Here is an 18,531-nt window from a genome sequence, read left to right as displayed (position 1 = left end):
AGAAAAACTGATAATAAGAACTGGAATAAGAACCGAAAACCTCTTAACTGACAACACACAATGCAACAGCTGTAAAGAATCATGCACTGGCTGCCAGATGTGTTTGTGTCGTGAGCCTGTTTGCCTGTTTATCTGTCTCGTCTGGCTGCTTTCTGTTAACTGGCAGCTTGGCTCAGCGTGCACTATTACACTGAGATTGGTGATGTCTGTTTGAATGCCAACTTATTTCCTGCCAGTGCAGGGATCTGCCTACGTCCTTTTTGTCCATTCCTGAGGAAATTAGACTGAGTTCCTGCAGCGGGAGATGTGTCGTTCCTTTGTCCCAGACACACAAACGGTCCAGAATCTTTGTCTGTCGTCTAAACACAGCACCACACACTGTCACATGAAGCATGTGTCATGTTAGAAATGCTTTAATATTTACTTGACAGCTTTTTTCCCCTGCAGATATCATATAGATCTGGCCTGATGGGAGAGATGGAAAATGACATCTGTTGCACAGCAGAGGGCACTCCAGTTATCTCAAAGTCCATGAGAGTGGCAGAAATGTGGACTAATACTGACCTCCTTTGATTTGTGAATTCACAGCTTTTTTTCCAAATTTCTTTTATCAAACACAATGTCTATCTGAAATGTATGCTTTTAAGCAATCATGAGGAACAGCAGGTCCCTAAATCCTCTGTCCGCTGTCTTGAAAACACTCAGACAGAGTGGCCCCTCCGGCCTCCGGCAGCCGTAATGAGGGAGGACTTTCTAAATTTAACCCCCGGTGTTATGTGTGGAAGTGTGGAAACTGTTCCTCCGAGGCCGCGAGCTCTTCCCTTCATGCTCTATAAATAGTGTAATAAGTGTTTGTTGTCCTTCTTCTTAGACAAAACACTTTGTGTTCGCATGCGCTCTCATCATCCACTGAGACCAGACACCCACATGTCTCGGAGCTTTTAGTCCCACCACCAGCAACTGTGGTAAACAATCCATAAACATTTACTGCTTCATGTAACAAGTGAACATATTACACTGCTTCCGGCAGGTTGCAATACAGGCACCTGACGTGATGACATGTCATGGAAGTTTTGGAAAAAATAATCATCAATCCTATGAGGATGATTTTTATTCTTTATTACACACCTGCTTTTTGTATTTTTCCTTTGCTTTGTTATCATACTGGCCTTGGCGTACTATTGTGGGCACTGTAAGCTGAATATGGGTTAGACAATACCCAAGGCTGGAAGGGTATTGTTCCTATACACACACACACACACACACACACACACACACACACACACACAAAGGGTGAATGACCAAGGCTGAGAAAATGAGAGATGATACAAAGAAACACACAAACTGGCCCCTTAAGTTTCCATGTCAGACCAAAGGTCCACACTCAAGAAGCATCTTAATCAGTAAGTATTTTTATTTTATAAAACTAGTTACATTTATAGCAGATTTAGTCATACAATTTCAATAAAATACTGTCAGCTATATGAGATGAACTGTACAAATGTGATTTCAGGGGGATAAGTCAGAGCTGAGAGAACTCCCCCTTCGCCAGCTACTTACTGTGCCAACACAACAGGGAAAAAAAGAAAACATTTGCTGATTCAATTATCTAAAAAAAATCCAGATGCCATTTCCTGCAATAGAGGAAGCGGGTGGATTTGGCCTCAGGAAGTGGGCGTGGCCCCTGTGCCTGCTCAGACCTTTTACCCGCTGTGTAAACATGATAGCATTCCTCCAGCTCCAAGCGGAGCTGCACTTACAACGTTATCACACAACCTTCATGTTTCTTCGCTGACTTTGTTATCTTAGACATCTCCAGCACCTCAGCACCATAGTGAACAGAACTCTATTGCATGTGTCATTGTTCCTAAAATGTAAAACCTGTGGAAAGGAAACTGTTACTTTACAGTGAAAAGACTCAGGATGAGGGGTAACTGTGGGTGACTGGGATATTTGGGGTCAGACAGGTGGCGTGCTGTAGCGGATCTCAGCGTTGAACTTCTCAGGCATCTTGGGCAGAGGAGGCTTCTTCAGCATGTTGTGCTTCATGATCACCTCCTCGTTAGCATAGATGGGTGTGTCGGTGTCGTCAGAGTGGTACCCTGACTGGTATCCACTCGTCTGATTGGATGATTCAGAGGCAAGAGATTCTTTACTCTTACAGCGAATCATCTGGCTAAAGAAAGAAAACAGGAAGGGCACATTTGTCATAACAAACCTTGAAAATTTTGATCTACTGCTACAGAATATAGGAATTTTTTGCATTTTCCAAATCTGAGTCATAGTGAAGAAAATGTGATGCAGGTTATATGCTGATGCTCAGTCCTCACCTGAAGTTGGTTTGTATCCGTTGATTCAAACCCTTCACCTCCTCTTGTGAGAAGCCCACACCACTGTCTGTGTGACCCTCCTGTAGAAGTGATGACAGTTCAAATGAATACAGCTGGTTGGTACTTGACAGGGAAGTATTATGCCTTTTTTAAATTGTAATTTAAGAGCTGCAACAACTATTTCTTCATAATCACGTGAATCTATTTTGTCAAGGTCCGAAAATTTATGAAAATGTCCATTACTGTTGAGCAACTGTGAAAAACCCTTAATGTGTAACTGACTGCAAAATTAGTTGATCATCAAAGATGTTGCTTATTATAATGTCTTATTACAATGAGAAAATCATTCATAATAAAAAAAGATACTATACAAATATTTCTTTAAATGTCATTTGGGATTGATTTTATGAATTTTAAATCTGTCTGGAAAACTGAAAAATAAAATAACAACAAGCGTATATGTTTCACAGACACTCACCATGACGCTGCTATGCACCACCGGGATGTCTTCAAACGTCTTCACGCTGAGGGGTCGACTGCACCTCTCACTCTGCTGCGACAGTCTGCACAGACAATATCAGGTAAACAAGGATTCACCACTGAGTGTTTCTACATTTAGAGGCAATGAGTGAAACAGTGTGGAGTGAAAGGTAAGAGATCATCATGCTGACCCGAGGGACCGCGGGTCGTCATAGTGGAGCTGAGCGTCTGGGATTTCCCCACTTTGAGGCCTGCTGCAAGGGTTCCTGGGTTCAGGGGTCACTGGAGACCCAGCTGCCTCACCTGCTGTCAGGGGGATGTAGTCCTTCCCATCCTAGAGACAAATAATACTGTAATGATATCGCCTCAAATACACAGAATACACAAAATATATTGTTGTGTCATCTGCTTTTTCTGGTGTGACTTGTTTGGCTTAGCCTGTTTGTTCAACTCGAGTGACTCCCTAAAGTTCCCAGAATGACTTAGCACCGCTCAGTTAAGGGGTGTGAACTTGCAGTAATCAGCTGTGTGTTACAGGGACACGCATGGAACAGTGAGAGCCTTAAACAATAGCAGAGACATTAGTGAGGAAGCTTTGATCACAATGACATTATAGATAACTGAGGCTGCCCAGTGCACAAACTGCATATCTGTACATTGTACTTCTGTTTCTAAGCAGCTGGCAATATGTCAGAGAGCATAAGTATACATATTTACATGGACACCGATTTTCAGCCAATTAATTACAATGTTCTCATGAAGACACTGCGACATAAAGAGCATAAAATTCCAATTACTTTAACTTGATTAAGGTCACAATCTGAATAAGCAATAATCAAATAAAGATGTGGAGTATTCTGGCCTTAGTTGAATAATGTAGACATGTATATATCTTAATGAAATTAATAATAATATCTTCATAGCACTTCTCAAAACAAAGTTACAAAGCACTTCACAAATAAAAACACAAGAGTAAAAATGCATTAAAAATAGAATAAAAATGTTCAATGTGTGAGAAATAAAAGCTTGATTTAAACTTCCCAGTACTATATAAAAAAAACTAAAGTTAGGCAAAATCAGAGAACTTGGTACTATAAAAGTACGTTTTAAGCTTTGATTTAAAGAAAGCCACTAATGTAGCCTGTCGTATATCCTTGGGCAGGATGTTCCAGAGCCTCTGAGCTCTTAATTCAAAAGCTCTGTCCCCCTCAGTCATATTATAACATTTGATTGTTGAAGCTTTTGCACTTTAGAAGGACAGCACACAAAAAGGTAAATAGTAGCATTTTGCATTAGACTATTTCAGGTCTGACAGGGACATCAGACGTATGACATAGTGAACATAATTTTAACATGGACACAGAAGGCTTTTGGGTTGACCCACACACACCTGTTGAGCACTGGCCTGTAGCAGGTTGCCCAGATGTTCAACCAGTTCTGCAAACGTTGGCCTGTCTGTAGGACGATCTAGCCAGCAGTCCAACATGGTCTGGTATCTATGAATACACACACACGCACAAACACACAGACAATGAAATGAATGATATAATAATACAGCAATTTTAGTTGTGTTTATATCATATATAACTGCATTATGCTAACTTTCCACTCACATCTCAGTGGTGGCGTATTCTGGCGGTCTCATCCTGGTTCCTACTTTGAGCCGTCTGCAGAAAGACTCATCGATGCAAACACCCGGATAGGGAGACGCGCCTGTAATAGAAATGACAAAGGTGATATGACAAGTGTACAGGGGTTATTAGAGTGTCATGTGTACAAGAGATTATGTCTATGTTTACCCAAAGAAAAGATCTCCCAGAGAAGGACCCCAAAGGACCAAACATCACTTTGTGTGGTGTACACCCGGTCAAATATGGTCTCAGGAGCCATCCACTTCAGAGGGAGACGTGCCTGTAGCAAAGATGAACATTTCACTGACACTTCATGTGCCCCTAATAATGTTACAGTCTACGCATCAGTGAAGGGGACTCACATCTCCTTTGCGGACATAGTCAGGGTCTTTGTACACATCTCTAGCGAGGCCAAAGTCGCAGATCTTCACCACGTTGTTCTCGGATAGCAGGATGTTTCTGGCTGCTAAATCTCTGTGGATACACTACACAGAAAACAGAAACACAAGAATTTATACTCACATGCCTTACAGACTGATTATTATCTTTAGTTTTTGAAGATAGATATTAAATATAACTGTGGTTTCACCTTGCGGGAGGAGAGAAACTCCATGCCTTTGGCCACCTGGAAGCTGTAGCTTATCAGGTCCTCCATAGTCAGATGGTCGTCATCTGAGCTCTCTTCTGTTGTCACATGATGAATTATACAATCATGAATGTGAGTCAAATGTGCACAAGCATTGAACTAGGCGCAACAATGAGAAAATGTGTCATTATCGAGTTGTCTTCCAGCACCTTGCTGAGCATCCATGCTGCTGCCTGAAGTCTCGTCTCCAGCTATGGAGCAGACCGCCGTGCCCGTGCAGATGTCCAGCTGAGCAATTTTACCCAGATCGCATTCGGTCCCATCCTCCTCCGCAGCTGCCCACGTCTGGCTGTCCACCCGCCTCTTCTGTTGACCACAGGAGAGCACAGAAATCATTTAAGAAAACGAGGAGGAAAAAAAGTCTGAACATTTCATTCATTGATTGTTTTGTCTATGTTAGATACCATGTGTGGACCAGCACTGCATTGCTGTGTTATGGCCTGTGGTCAATGATGGGACTGTGTGCAGCAGTCCAGGCCTAGTATAACTGCATCAGAGGGTCGGCTGCATTTCACATGGCTGCGAGTGCGTTACACATCATTTACCTTGTATGGGCTGTACTCGCCACGCTTGCTCTTCAGGTAGCTGGAGAGATTTCCATGTTTACAGTATTCTACGATCACCATCAGTGGCCCTGTGAAGCAAGAGGAAGAAGACGGCACAGATCACAGAAAGATCAAGAACTCATAATTACACACTGCTAGGTACATCAGAGAGAAACAAAAAGAAATAAATGAAGTCTCCCCCAAATGAACACAGGTAAGTTTATGTTTGAAAGCCAAGTGTAATTTGTTTATTTTTATCACTAGCTCTCACAAAGAAGACAATTACTCAGGAACATGTTTGGAACATGGAACGGGAAGAGTAATAATGCACAGTACAGGCGTGTACTCACCACCAGGCTTTGTGCACGCTCCCAGCAGGTTGACGACATTGAGGTGATGTCCAATGTGAATGAGGATTTTCAGCTCTGACATCAAGGCGTGATACTCACTAGATGTTGCTCCCTCTGTAACACAGAGCGTTACATTTAGAGTCGAATGTTCATGGAGGTTTTCAGCGTGCTTCCTGAAAACACAATACTTACCCTTTAGCATCTTGACCGCGACAGTGGTGCATGTGGTAGCTTTCTCGATGCCAAAGGCGGCTGCTTCCACCACCTGACCGAACGCTCCTCGGCCCAGTGGTTCACCTTAAATGCAAAATATTTGTCAAGAAGACAAGCTCGCAGGCAACACCATCAGTATGGATATTGTCTATTTTAGACGGTTATTGTTATCTTAGTGATACACCATATTAGGTTGCCATTCAGTTTTGGCATTCATGGTCTCCAGGTGATCTAACTGACTTTTCGATCCCTGACTTTTCACCAACAATTGAGATTAATGTTTGTGTTTGTTGAATATTTCGACAGCTGTTGGATGGATTGCAATGTATGATACACACAAAGTGCAGTCTTGTTCCCCACAGGATGAATATTAATCATCTACCGCCACCATCAGGTCAAAATGTTAATTCGTCCAATACTTTGGTTTATGACCTCATTCCTTCAAAACTGATGACAGCATCAGCCTCATCTTTAGTTTGTGCAAGTGTATACATTTTATCATGCTGCTAACAAGCCAAACTAACAAGCTGATTTTCTACATCATATAGAACCACATAGAGGAATCAAATTTTTTCAACAAATGCTCATCTGACCAATATCTGATCACAGATGTTTTGCTGAAGATCTAAGAAAGTGGATTGTTGACTGAAAAGGTTATAATTCCATGAGCAGTTTTCAACATTTATCACTTCCTGTGTATAAATAGGTGAAACTACACCATAAGGCCAGTGCAGCACCTCGGCAACTTGCAAAGTGCGAGGGGTTTAAGAAAGGCGTAACTCAACTCTTGAGTTCCCAGGGGGTGTGCTATATATCCATGGTGTCATCTAATTCTGATGGCGGACTGATGCGTAAAAGGATGAAACTACATATGAAGTCTGTCTAACATTTGATCATGTGGTCAGGTCAGAAATAGCCAACTACCTACAGTATTTACTGGATTGAATCTAATTTGCTTCTCTCACCCAGCTTCAGTCTGTCGCGAGGAAACTCCCATTTGTTAGCGTCATACGTGAGCCTCTCACACTGCTCGTCCATGGGCATGTCCTCGGAGTCCAGGATCATGGACAGGTAACCCGGCTTCAGATCCCCAGCATTTGGCTGAAACAGTGACAGAGTGAGAGATATGATGGACAACCAGACATGTAATGTGTAAATAAATGAGCTGCCATTTGTCTCCCCTTTCACTAAATTAAAACTGTACAGTAGTTTTCTTGTCACTCTGGTTCTTGTCCAGTAAAAAGGGGTCCAATCAGTGCTGTAGGTCTACGTGACTGAGTGGCCCTGTTGTTCCTGCATACAAAGGAGAGCGGCCACTGAGAGCCAGACCAGTCACTTCTAATCAGTCTTACATCCCCACAGTGTGTGTGTGTGTGCTTGTGCATGGGTTTGTTTTATCTGCCATTTTCCCCCCATTATTTGGTCCTGTGTGTGTAGCCAGAGGGAAAATCCAAGGAAGGAAAAGTTTGGTAAAAAGGAGGATGAGGAAGTGCTTACTCTTTTTCTTCCACGGATGACAAAAACGATCAGTAACCAGAAAAACATGGCAATGACCACCGACCCGATCGGAACAATCAGTTCCACGTTGGTCTTTTCTTCGGCTCCTAGAACAAACACAAAAGCATGATTTGCACAAGTATTCACAAACAACCAAAGAGCAGAACAGATTGTGCAACTAATCCAACAAATTTGAGATCCATTCTTCAGGGAAAACAGCAGGAGACTCACAGTAAAGCTTAAGAATGATTTCAGTGACATGTCTTGGCCGTTCAGACTCAGGTTTTGTCATTGTCTTTGGCATGTGACAGTGCAAGTGTGTTTGGGTTGGAGGAAGGAGAGTGTTGCATTCTAGACTGTGTGCAAAGTGATATTCTATCTAGTCATAACAAATGGTCAGGAGTCAGTACGGACAACTAGTGCCAAAGATAACTTGGAAAAGGCCATGTCAGAGCTGTAGTCATGTTTAACTACATGCTGGAATAAACGTTTCTCTACGCTATAGGTCAGTACAGAGCAAGGGGCTTGTTAAGCTATTTCAAAAACTACTTTACATCTTGTAATTTATTTTACAGACATCCAATCTTATCAATATGCATCATCTGAGCTAATTGATACATATTTTTATTAAGTGGAATCCAAGTCGAGACACTGCTTGTTTCACTCCAAACTCGCTCCCATACAGAGATGTACTTGTTGGTTACCCTCCCTTGTTATCAGGGTTGGCGCCTGAGCATAGCTGGGAGCTCGTGTAACTGGGTCTGCATTCTGCTGGCGGGGACCAGGTCACGTAGGCCCTGGTTCTTGTTAGTGTATTTGTTTGTTTGTTTGTTGCTGTGTCTCTGTGTTTGGGCCAAAAAAAAGGGTTGACAGGAGAGCAGAGGTTTGAGCTGGGGCAGGGCTGGCCTCTCTCTTTTGTCTTGCAGCTTCCTCATTGTTTTGGGTTTAGAAACTCCCAGGAGGATGTTCACTAACTAAGCCAACATCCTGACATGCGGAAGCAAAGTTATTTTTGTCTACATCTTTGATATTAAAAATATAGTGTGTATAATATAAAACCTTAAGGCCAGATATAAACACAAGGTCTTTGTGAGAATTGTGGATTATGCCAAGAGGATAAGACTAAACTTAATTGTGTGAACTTGACAATCTTCCCAAAAAAAAAAGTCCAAAGAGTCGGGAGGAAATGTTAAAAAAAAAAGACGTTTCTTGTTCTAAAGTCAATCAAATCACTATCGAGTGGCACAAAACTACAAAGAGACAGAGCTAGAATTCCTGCCCTGCATTTGTATGCCTCGGCCAACCAGTGCAGTTTCAGTGACCTTTGACCTTCGGTTTATTATATATTTATATATATATTATATATTTTATATTTTTGAGTGCAAGTGAGAAATGGTCACGGAAGACTGTGACTTCTAACTTTGCCCTTTATCACCTAAATCGAATCAGATAATCCATTATTCTGAGTTATCATTTCTGCCAAATTAGTTAAAAATTAATGTTTGTACCAAATCTGAAGAAATTCTTTCCAGGTATTCTTGAAATTTCTGGTTCACAAAAATGGACAGACAACCTGATGATCAGTGGCATAAAGACAAAAAGCCTACACACAACAAGACTACAAATCATTTGACCCACAGTCTCTTTCAGTGTCTTACAAACACACATGTGGGGGTCTTCTTGGGGCCTTCTACCACTCAAATACCACTCTCTTTACATTTTCACACATTTCTTTAATCCCTTAATAATTCATTTTGATACAGGTCCGACAGTGACTGACCTTCAGTTGTCAGAAAAGCTTGTGAGGTGTCACAGCCGAGGCTGTTACATGCGGTGCAGCTGTACAGACCACTGTCCTCCTTCTTTGCACGCTGAATCGTCAAAACATGGTTGTTCTGGCTCAGAATCACACCTGAAAGCAACGCATAGTGTTTTTAAGAGCCGTGCTGACTCATGAAGCGAGTCACTTATAGCGTTGAAAAGTACAAATCTCACCTGAGCCCTCCACCACAGTGTGGTTGTTTTTGGTCCACACCACCAACGGGTTTGGTATCCCAGCAGCATCACAGAGGAGAGTGATCGTTGCACTGATGTTGACTTTTTGGTCTGTTAAATTATTGAGGACCCTCGCTGCCTCGAGAGCTGATATCAGGATACAAAATATATAAATTGACTTGTTAAGCAACTTCAAACAAGAAAGAGTTTGAGTTGTGATGTTAATGTTCTGCATTGTTTAACTTCCTAAATGTGAAAACCGAATTATAATATCACAAAAATAGATCTTTTTTGTTTTTGAGGTACAAATCTATGAGCAGTGTGTTCTATATAATGAAACAATGGTTTTGTGAATATGAATTTGTGGGTAATGACTTGATGCAACCAAATGAGGGGAACAGTGCATGTTTCATACCTCTGAGTGTGAGTCGGCGCAGCAGGCAGGTTTTCTCCTTAGTCTTGATGTTCTCCACCTGGCAGGCATACAGACCCTCATCCTGACGGGATGCGTTGGGCAGCAGCAGTTCCAGCGTTACATTAATGCCCTGCTCGCTGGACTGCACAGCCTGCAACAGGGGCCTCTGCTGCAGCCGCAGGAAACGACAGGGCTTCACTGACGGCACCTGCACTGAGATGTTTGTCACACGGAACCAGGCGAGGTTACCATATATCAGCCGGTCTGCCTTACACCTCAAAACCACATGGTCTTCCTCCAAGGGCTCATTGGAGGGTGACACGCTCACCTCAAGTCCACCTAACAGAGATGGACGGACAAGCAAAGGATGAGAACAGATGAAATGATGATCGTAAGAGCTGACGAGAAGGAAGAAATGCACAGTGCTCACGTGTCACATGGAAGAAGATGATACGTGCGTCCTCTCCCACTTTGTTGGCAGCCAGGCATCTGTAGAGGGCATGGACCTCAGATTTCTGAATCTTCAAGGAGCTCATGATTTTCTATTGAAACACATTCACTTTGTTAATATGTGAAAATAGATGGCTGCAGGTACAACATCCACATTTACATCTAAAGACTCTAATGACGCTTACTGCAAGAGAAATGAGCTGAGATCAGGAGGAATGATTCACCTTTTGAGCTTGATCAGTGTCGGTCGTAATTCGTTCTATAGGGTTTTGACCGGTGCTGTTGCTGATATCTCTCCAGACTGTACACTCCTTCAGCTGTGTCTCAGACTTCATTAGGCCTGACCTGTTGGTTAGGAATAAGCACAAAAAACATTTGTTATGATTTTTAACTTTTTTGATTTCTCACAGGGGCACAAACTGCTGTTTTAAACAACAACTTAAGTTTCTCTTTTAATATATTCTGATTTCTTATATTGAAATAACTTACAGTGACAAATGACACACAGATAGAGAACTATAAGTAATAATAAAGAACTTTAAGCAGCCATGTACTAATTATTATGATTATTATTAAGATTATTATCATTATGAATATTATTATTTTGCATTTTATTCCATTACAATAGATTTTGTCTCATTATGTAACTACTTAAATTAATGAACCTCCCCAGTAAAACATTTTCATATGAATAACTGATATAAATATGACAGCAAAAATCTTGAAACTTATTTTTAGTGGAGACACAAACTGTTCGGGGAAATACAAAGGAACACTGAGGATTTTGTCAATATTGTGGACATGATAACAAGGGAGGCCTCAAAAAAGAGGCCGAGCTTCTGCAGGAAGAAGCTCTTTTTTGACAGAGAGCAAGATGGCAACAACAGGAAACATAGCACAGGACAGAGGAAGGGCTCTGATACTGAAGATAAGGAACAGGCTGATGGTCAACATGATTATGCACATCTTATCCTTTCTGACAAGACATCAGATCACTGCTGACCTGCGGAGAACATACTGTCTACTGCTGAGATCTCCTGCCGGTTCATATTGCACACCTGCTGTCTAAGACACCTGATCCAGAGAGGACATGGATTCTACCACAACTGTTTGATTGGACAAATTTACTAAATATGTTGTGGGTCACAATAATTTATGTCCTAAAAATGGACATTGTGAAGAGCATGAATCACATCCGCTGATGTGCATCAGGTCAAAGTGCGCTCTCATTGTCTCGTCTCTTGTTTTTGTCAACATCACGAAAGCAGCTTTTGCTCTCTACATAAACAACCTGTTGACAATGAGTGACTGAGCCGCCTCTGAACACACACATACACAAAAAAAGGAAGCCCCCCCCATTCTTTCTCTGTCTGTCTTTTTCTCTCTGTGTCACACTCGAAGGAAAAGAGAGGTGACTTACATAAAAACCTCTGGACAGTCCTCTTTGGACATCCACTGCCACTGGATCTCTGCAGGTATGGGAAATCCACGAGCAGTGCACCTCAGGGTGGGGCTGCTGCCGTATGGGTGCACGTCAGTGTCCACTGCCACCTCCTTCTCAATGATATGAGGTGGAACTGTAGAGGAAGACATCAAGTGTTATCACCACTGTCCCTTGACCAACAGCACCAAGCAGCTCGAGATGAATCAGAGAACAAAATGGAAAACATGCCATTGACCAGCAGCTGGAAGGAGCGTCTCTGCTCCTCTTTAGTAATCCTATTGGTCAGGACTATAGTGTAATTTCCTACGTCTGTCTCTGTGACACTACGGAAGATGAGGGTTTCGTTCTTCTGTTTTATTCTGTAGTCATCCTTGGATGGTGGTAGGCCATTTTTTAACCTGGGCAGTCAGAGAAGAGTGTGGAAAGACATGATGACAATGGAAAGTGTATTCTTTCTTCAGCATGTAGACAATAACTTCAATACTCTTTTTGTTGGTAATTCATCATCCTCTCATGGTTACCAGGAAACGAGAGAAAGAAAATAGAAAGAAAAGTAACAAATAATTAAAGTAATGTAATAATAGTCAGAAAATAATAACATACAATTTAAGACTATTGAAAAAATAATAAATAAAATGTATCCATAGGATGAGCTAGACACAATTAGAGCTAACCTCAGGTAATGTAGGCTATAGTGCACATCAGGATACTTTAACTGCATACAAACTGGAGTTAGTATTCGTATAAGAATGAGCACATACCATTTGAAGCTTGGGTCTGGATAAGCTGAGTACTTGACCTGGATCTGTTTGGTTTGATCTCCAACATTTACCTCCCAGACCTTTATCCATGGCTCCTTTATATCAATGAAAGGTTTTTCTACAAAAAACAAATCAACACTATTTTCATATTCAGGAGTGGGGGAAGTTGCTTTGGCAAGCTCACATACAACACAAATATGGTAAATAGATATATCATCGTCTATGCAAAAACACAAGAAAATTTGTGAGTTTCAGTTGTTAAATTGTTATTGCATTATTCTAAAGAGGGTAAAATCAAGATGTCATAATAATGTCATATCATTTTAACTGTACAAGCAGATTAATGGGAGAAACAGCCAGTGTCCAACTCATAATTCTATGTCAGAGATATCAGAAGTGTCTGGCACTGACAATATCCCCCACAACAATAATTTCATGAAATTAATGACAATGTTATCTTTCACTGGCTGATTTTAGCTTTAACTGGGCAGCTAATGACTTAGCTACACAGCTAACAACCTCCAGCCACCAGCATTTTCAGCAGACATTAGGGAAAATGGTAAATGTTGTTTGGATATAGTCAAAAAATTAGCCAGATAAAGATAAAAAACATCTAATGCTATACAATTTAGTTTACAGTATGTGTTTATCTGTGTTTGTCTGCATGTTACTTAGCAAGATTGCACAAAAATGACTGCACACATTATTGCAACATTGCAAAACAGGGTGTATTTCAACATTTTTCTTGATTTCTCTGAGAGAAATTCATGATTCTCAAAGAAGGAAATCCTGCATGTTTTGGTGACTGATTCTTATAAGTGTGTAAAATTTGGTGCAGACCCAACTTAAAAATCTGGATCTAGTTAATTTAAAAGTGGTTTCATAAGGGGAGTGTTAGTTCATTTTGCATCATAACTATAATCTGAGCATGGACACGTCCATGGTCCATCTGCAGCAGCTTTGTGTTTCGAGTGCACCTACCAAACACTTTGAGGACTGCTGAGGCACTTTTTTCCATCTTTCCACTGGATGCTGTGCAGGTGTATTCTCCACTGTGATCCAACGTCACATTCTCCACTATGAGAGTGTTGGACAGCTCCAGAGAGTTCCACAGCTTCTTCTTGTGTGGCGTGGCGTGGGTGAGACTCGAACCATTCACTGAGCTCTGACATCAGGGAGACACATCACAAACATGAGAAATATCCCCAAGAGGACATGTGGAAACTGTGGAACAAAATTTTTTTCAGACATAAGGAACCAAATATTGGTGTTAGAACTCTCGGATACATTTTCTTATGTTAACAATCATAACATTAAAAACACATTAAATACGCATTTACTTATTTCTGCACTTTGACCTTGTACAAAGACAAACTGGAGGATTCCTGAAAGAAGGAAAGGAGCAGTATGTTCAACAGGAAGTGAGATCCAGGCCTTCTGGTATCTCATGTCAGTCCTCAGTGATGAGTCAAACAGGATGACCGACGCCTGTCACAGGACTTCATTTAAAACTATACAGGGACATTAAACCATGAGAGAAGAAGAGCCTCGAGCACTGACCAGGGCCTGACCAGAGTGAGTCCAGTTGAACTCGATGCCCACGTTCAGCTCGGTGTAGGCCGTGCAGCAGAGCACCAGCCGCTCCCCCACAGACATCTTCGCTTTTGGCAGGGTCAGGGTGAGGTCATAGATCTTGTATCCTGCGGAAAAGGGAGGGAAGACACAGCAGTCAGTCGACGGGCCATTGTTCTACCGAGACGACAGACTCTCAGTCTCTCTCTCTCTCTCTCGCTCACTCTCTCACACACGCGCACACAAGCAAAATTCCACATTGGGACGCAGTCTTTCCATGACATTGTTGTGTTCATTCACTCAAATGAAACGCTTCTACATTGTTGACTTCGACACATGATATTTTGTTGCGTGAATCTTTTTTCCATCATACCAACAACAACCACCAGGTAGAGAGGGGACTTGAACGTCTCATTTCCAATGTGGGTCTGACAGGACACGACGCCAGCATAACTGATCAGGTAACTGGGCAGAATGAAACCTGTCTTGGCGTCCCACACAGAATCCCTCCCATCTGGATGAAGCTCCTTATTTGGATACTTCTGACAGACACAGAAATGAACTGAGTTTGAACAACGAATAAGAAAAACACATGAGCAGACCTTATTAATATAACTTGCACATTGGAGATAAAGAGCTATGTAAACTGATATGACATTATCAGCAGCTGGGATTACTGATAACAGAGGAGCTGATATCACTCATTCCCATGAGTGATGTCATCTCTAGCTACAAAGGAGTTTTCTAAAGCCTGAAAAGTGGAATTGACGATTTCATTACAGGTATTTTAACTGATGGAGACTTAAAATGTGTAACAGAAAGCCTGTGTTATAAATCAGGGCATGGAATTAGAAAAACACAGGCAAGAACCAGGCATCAAAGATGAACTGAAATGATCACATTACAGGATCCAGTGTTTCAGCTTGATCTATACTTGCAACAAAACGTTCTGAGGGTCTCCAATCTTTATTGACCATCCACTTTAAAATGTAACTTCTCTGAGTCCCCAAACTTTATGGAATTGTTGTAGCAGCCTCAACTACAACTGGGTATTAGTTTATTGGAATGTGGCCCAGAATTAGGCCACATTAATCAAACAATGAAACAGAGGAGCAGAAACCACTTTTTCTCACAGTGTGGAGCGAAACGTTGAGGTTCTCCACCGAGCCTCGGCACGGTATCACCACCCGCTCGCCTTCACGGATGAACACAATTTCATATTCACTTGCAGATGGGACAAATGGCATCTTGTAATCTAAAATCAAAACACACACACATCAAATGTTTCCATCACCCTGAGGACACTGAAAAGAGGATCAAGATGCAAATGACAAAAATTTAAATGAGTGTTGGCAATGTATGACGATGTGTGATGGAGAAAGTGCTGCACATAGAAGCACTGTATGAATATGTGTGTGAATGGGTGAATGGCAAAACTGTCCTGTAAAGTGCTTTGAGTGGTCAACAAGACTAGAGAAGAAAATGCAGATCATTTACCATATTGTAACGTCTCTTACTGTTTAAAGTGCCTTAAGATGATGTAGGTTGTAATTTGGTGCGATATAAATAAAAATGAATAGAATTGAATACCTTAGATCAGTAAATAATTGAATATGATTTGTCCAGTTAAGAATATTTGCATGCTCTTCTAAAAAACGCAACATCCCATCAAAAGACAGCACCACAATGCCACTGCCATCACAGCGACTGTATATTTGCAGTTGCAGTCGTACCGTGCACAAACACATAAGCCGCAACTGAAGTCTTGCCATCTTCAACTTTCATGCCTCTGTAGGAACATTGGTACTGTCCAGTTTCATTGATCGTTGCGTTGGAGATCCTCAGTGTTGTGCAGAAGAGTCCTGACCCGCTGCAGTCACTGATGGAGAAGTGGGTGCTTGTCGGAGGAGTTGACCACCTCAGGTGCAGGCGACCCCTGTCAGTCAAGAGACAAGACAGTGATCTGATGATGATCTGTGCACGCTTGGGTCAGTGGAGGGAGGGAATGCAGTAAATGACATTAATCATTAATAAATACCTGCATGTTAGCTCCAGGTTGTCAGATTTGTTCATCCTGTGAGTGCCATTGAGGTTAAGTGTTGGTGGATCAGGCGTAAACCGCAGTTCAATGGCTGCGTGAGTCAATCACATGATAACACAAGTCAATCACAGCAAAGACAAGAAAGCACAGCAAACACAGTGACATCAGTCTGACTTGTCCCTGACACGTAATGGCTACATGTAAGGGGCCAGAGTTCATGTCATACACATGGTTTGGTTCTTTCTGAACAAAATTAAATCAGTTGAAAATCACACAGTAGAAACTGAAGGAACAAAGCAGAACAAAAGTGGAGTATGGGATGTGTTGTGTAAGTGGCTCCGTGGCTATTCAGGGGACATTTTTCCACTGCTGCAGAAAATGGCGGCGCTGTGTAAAAACAGGAAGCAGGGGAAGATGGGCCGCGTCAGGCTCAATAGCCCAGCACAGGGTGGTGTCGGTGAAGTTCCTGTTTCTGAGGATACAGGCTGTCCCCCACCTCCCTGTGTGGCCCTTAAGCTCATTTTTGTATTGTATGGGGGGGAAAACTGTTAAGCTGGCCATGTAGGCATTATGCACAATTGCCTTAATTTAACTTGATGACTGATAAATGAATACATTGATTTGACAACCCTGAGTTTTTCAACAAATAGAAACTGGGACTACGACTGGTTTGTTCAAAAGTTTCTCCTCTTTTTACCAACAAATCCCCTTGTCCTTACATAAGAGTAGAAACCAGCTGACATTACAAAACATTTTCATATTCCTCACATGTCACATTTATTCAGTTCAATAACCATACAAATATTGAGAAAGCCCATTTTTATCTGTCCTCTTACTCACATATTCAACTGATTGAAATAAAACAGTCTGTCAATACAAACTTCTATATTACATAGCTTAATTTTGTTAATAAATTAAGTCAACAGTTGATGAGTATTATTTGTTTCACTTACCAGCAACACAGCTGATCTTCAGAATAATGCCAAGTATTAGAATGATGGATACTGCCTGAGCCATCATCCCACACAAGACATGGACAGAGTCCTCATTAAAATACAGTTAAAACAACGGCTTCAGTGCAGAAACAGTCTTCAATAGTCGCTCGGCGGCAGCAGCAGCAGCAGCAGGTCACTAATCCACTGGCCCCTGGTGCTTTGTGTCCCACTGCACAGAGAGTTTGTCTCGGAGAGAAGTCATGAGAACAAGCAACAGAGGAGCAGAGCACTGGACGGGGACCAGCAGCAAGACTGGTGAAACTGTCGATCTGTGTGTGTGTGTGTGTGTGTGTGTGTGTGTGTGTGTGTGTGTGCGTGTGTGTGCGTGTGTGTGCGTGTGTGTGTGTGTGTGTGATGAGGATGGAGAGGAGCGCCACAGCCTCCTGCAGGGGAGGAGCGTCTCCTCTAACACAAAGTTTTCAAACATAAAGTTTATTTATTCTAATAGGGTTTTTGATGGAAATGTTCAATGTAAGTGAATAGGGTAGTAGCTAATTTCTCTGTAGTTTTGCTTATCTTATTAGCTACAACTCAAAATACATTTAGCCTATTATCTCTACACATTCTGCTTATATAACACTTTGAATGAAACAAATAATGAAACCAGTGAATCTCAATTTGTTGGTTGCTTTGGTACATTTTGTTTTTTTTTCTTTTTTTCATTTAAACCATGGTTACAATAGCCTGACTGAGTTTCACTGCCCAATTTTGGGCACTACAACAAGATGTGAAAACAATGAAATCTGATAACACTAACTTTGGTGACCATGGATTTCAAATTACAAAACACAACCCAGATCACAGAACGTGATTTATCAGCATTTTCTTCCTGTTAAAAAGTCCGTCCAATCAGTGACAAGCGTGTCAATAGTATGTACCTGCTTTCTCTATTGGAAGTTAATGCTGTTTCTTCTCTATCATATATAATATAAGTTGAGCTTTGGAATTAATTGGATTTGCTATTTGAACATTCTTTTTAACTCTGGTTTATTTTGGTACCTCTGACAGGAGAGGTTGCAGCTTAGTAAATTAAGTTTAAGGCCTGCTGCTTTGTTCTGCTTTACTTCTCTAAACATTATACAGGGATGGGAGTCTCTTTTGCTTCATGGCTCTTAAATGTCACATACTAAATTCTGTGTGTAGGGCTAAATCAATTTGATGATTTT

The 18,531-nt window shown here is 41.5% G+C and overlaps 1 protein-coding gene across 2 annotated transcripts; it reads right to left on the bottom strand.

Moving 5' to 3' along the window:
• Nucleotides 1-1,396: 1,396 nt before the first annotated feature.
• kdr (kinase insert domain receptor (a type III receptor tyrosine kinase)) lies at nucleotides 1,397-17,641 on the bottom strand. Of its 2 annotated transcripts, none has more exons than XM_020081459.2 (30): nucleotides 17,324-17,641; nucleotides 16,368-16,461; nucleotides 16,063-16,265; nucleotides 15,463-15,584; nucleotides 14,703-14,871; nucleotides 14,318-14,457; nucleotides 13,739-13,922; nucleotides 12,758-12,875; nucleotides 12,225-12,394; nucleotides 11,973-12,129; nucleotides 10,777-10,897; nucleotides 10,533-10,644; nucleotides 10,103-10,441; nucleotides 9,688-9,834; nucleotides 9,473-9,604; nucleotides 7,693-7,799; nucleotides 7,161-7,296; nucleotides 6,175-6,279; nucleotides 5,983-6,096; nucleotides 5,633-5,721; nucleotides 5,237-5,393; nucleotides 5,031-5,125; nucleotides 4,804-4,926; nucleotides 4,610-4,721; nucleotides 4,424-4,523; nucleotides 4,201-4,306; nucleotides 3,002-3,144; nucleotides 2,809-2,893; nucleotides 2,331-2,410; nucleotides 1,397-2,176 (listed from the first exon to the last, which is right to left on the bottom strand). In XM_020081459.2, exons 1-30 carry the CDS (start codon nucleotides 17,388-17,390, stop codon nucleotides 1,960-1,962), a joined length of 4,044 nt encoding a protein of 1,347 aa, XP_019937018.2. In that variant the 5' UTR covers nucleotides 17,391-17,641; the 3' UTR covers nucleotides 1,397-1,959. The 2 variants fall into 2 exon arrangements, with proteins under 2 accessions (XP_019937018.2, XP_019937019.2); XM_020081460.2 differs by having other exon boundaries at nucleotides 14,703-14,868; nucleotides 17,324-17,527.
• Between the last annotated feature and the right edge of the window lie 890 nt (nucleotides 17,642-18,531).

The sequence above is a fragment of the Paralichthys olivaceus genome, chromosome 3 (genome assembly GCF_024713975.1).
Source record: "Paralichthys olivaceus isolate ysfri-2021 chromosome 3, ASM2471397v2, whole genome shotgun sequence".
NCBI lineage: Eukaryota > Metazoa > Chordata > Actinopteri > Pleuronectiformes > Paralichthyidae > Paralichthys > Paralichthys olivaceus.
This window is presented reverse-complemented; position numbering and strand designations above follow the sequence as displayed.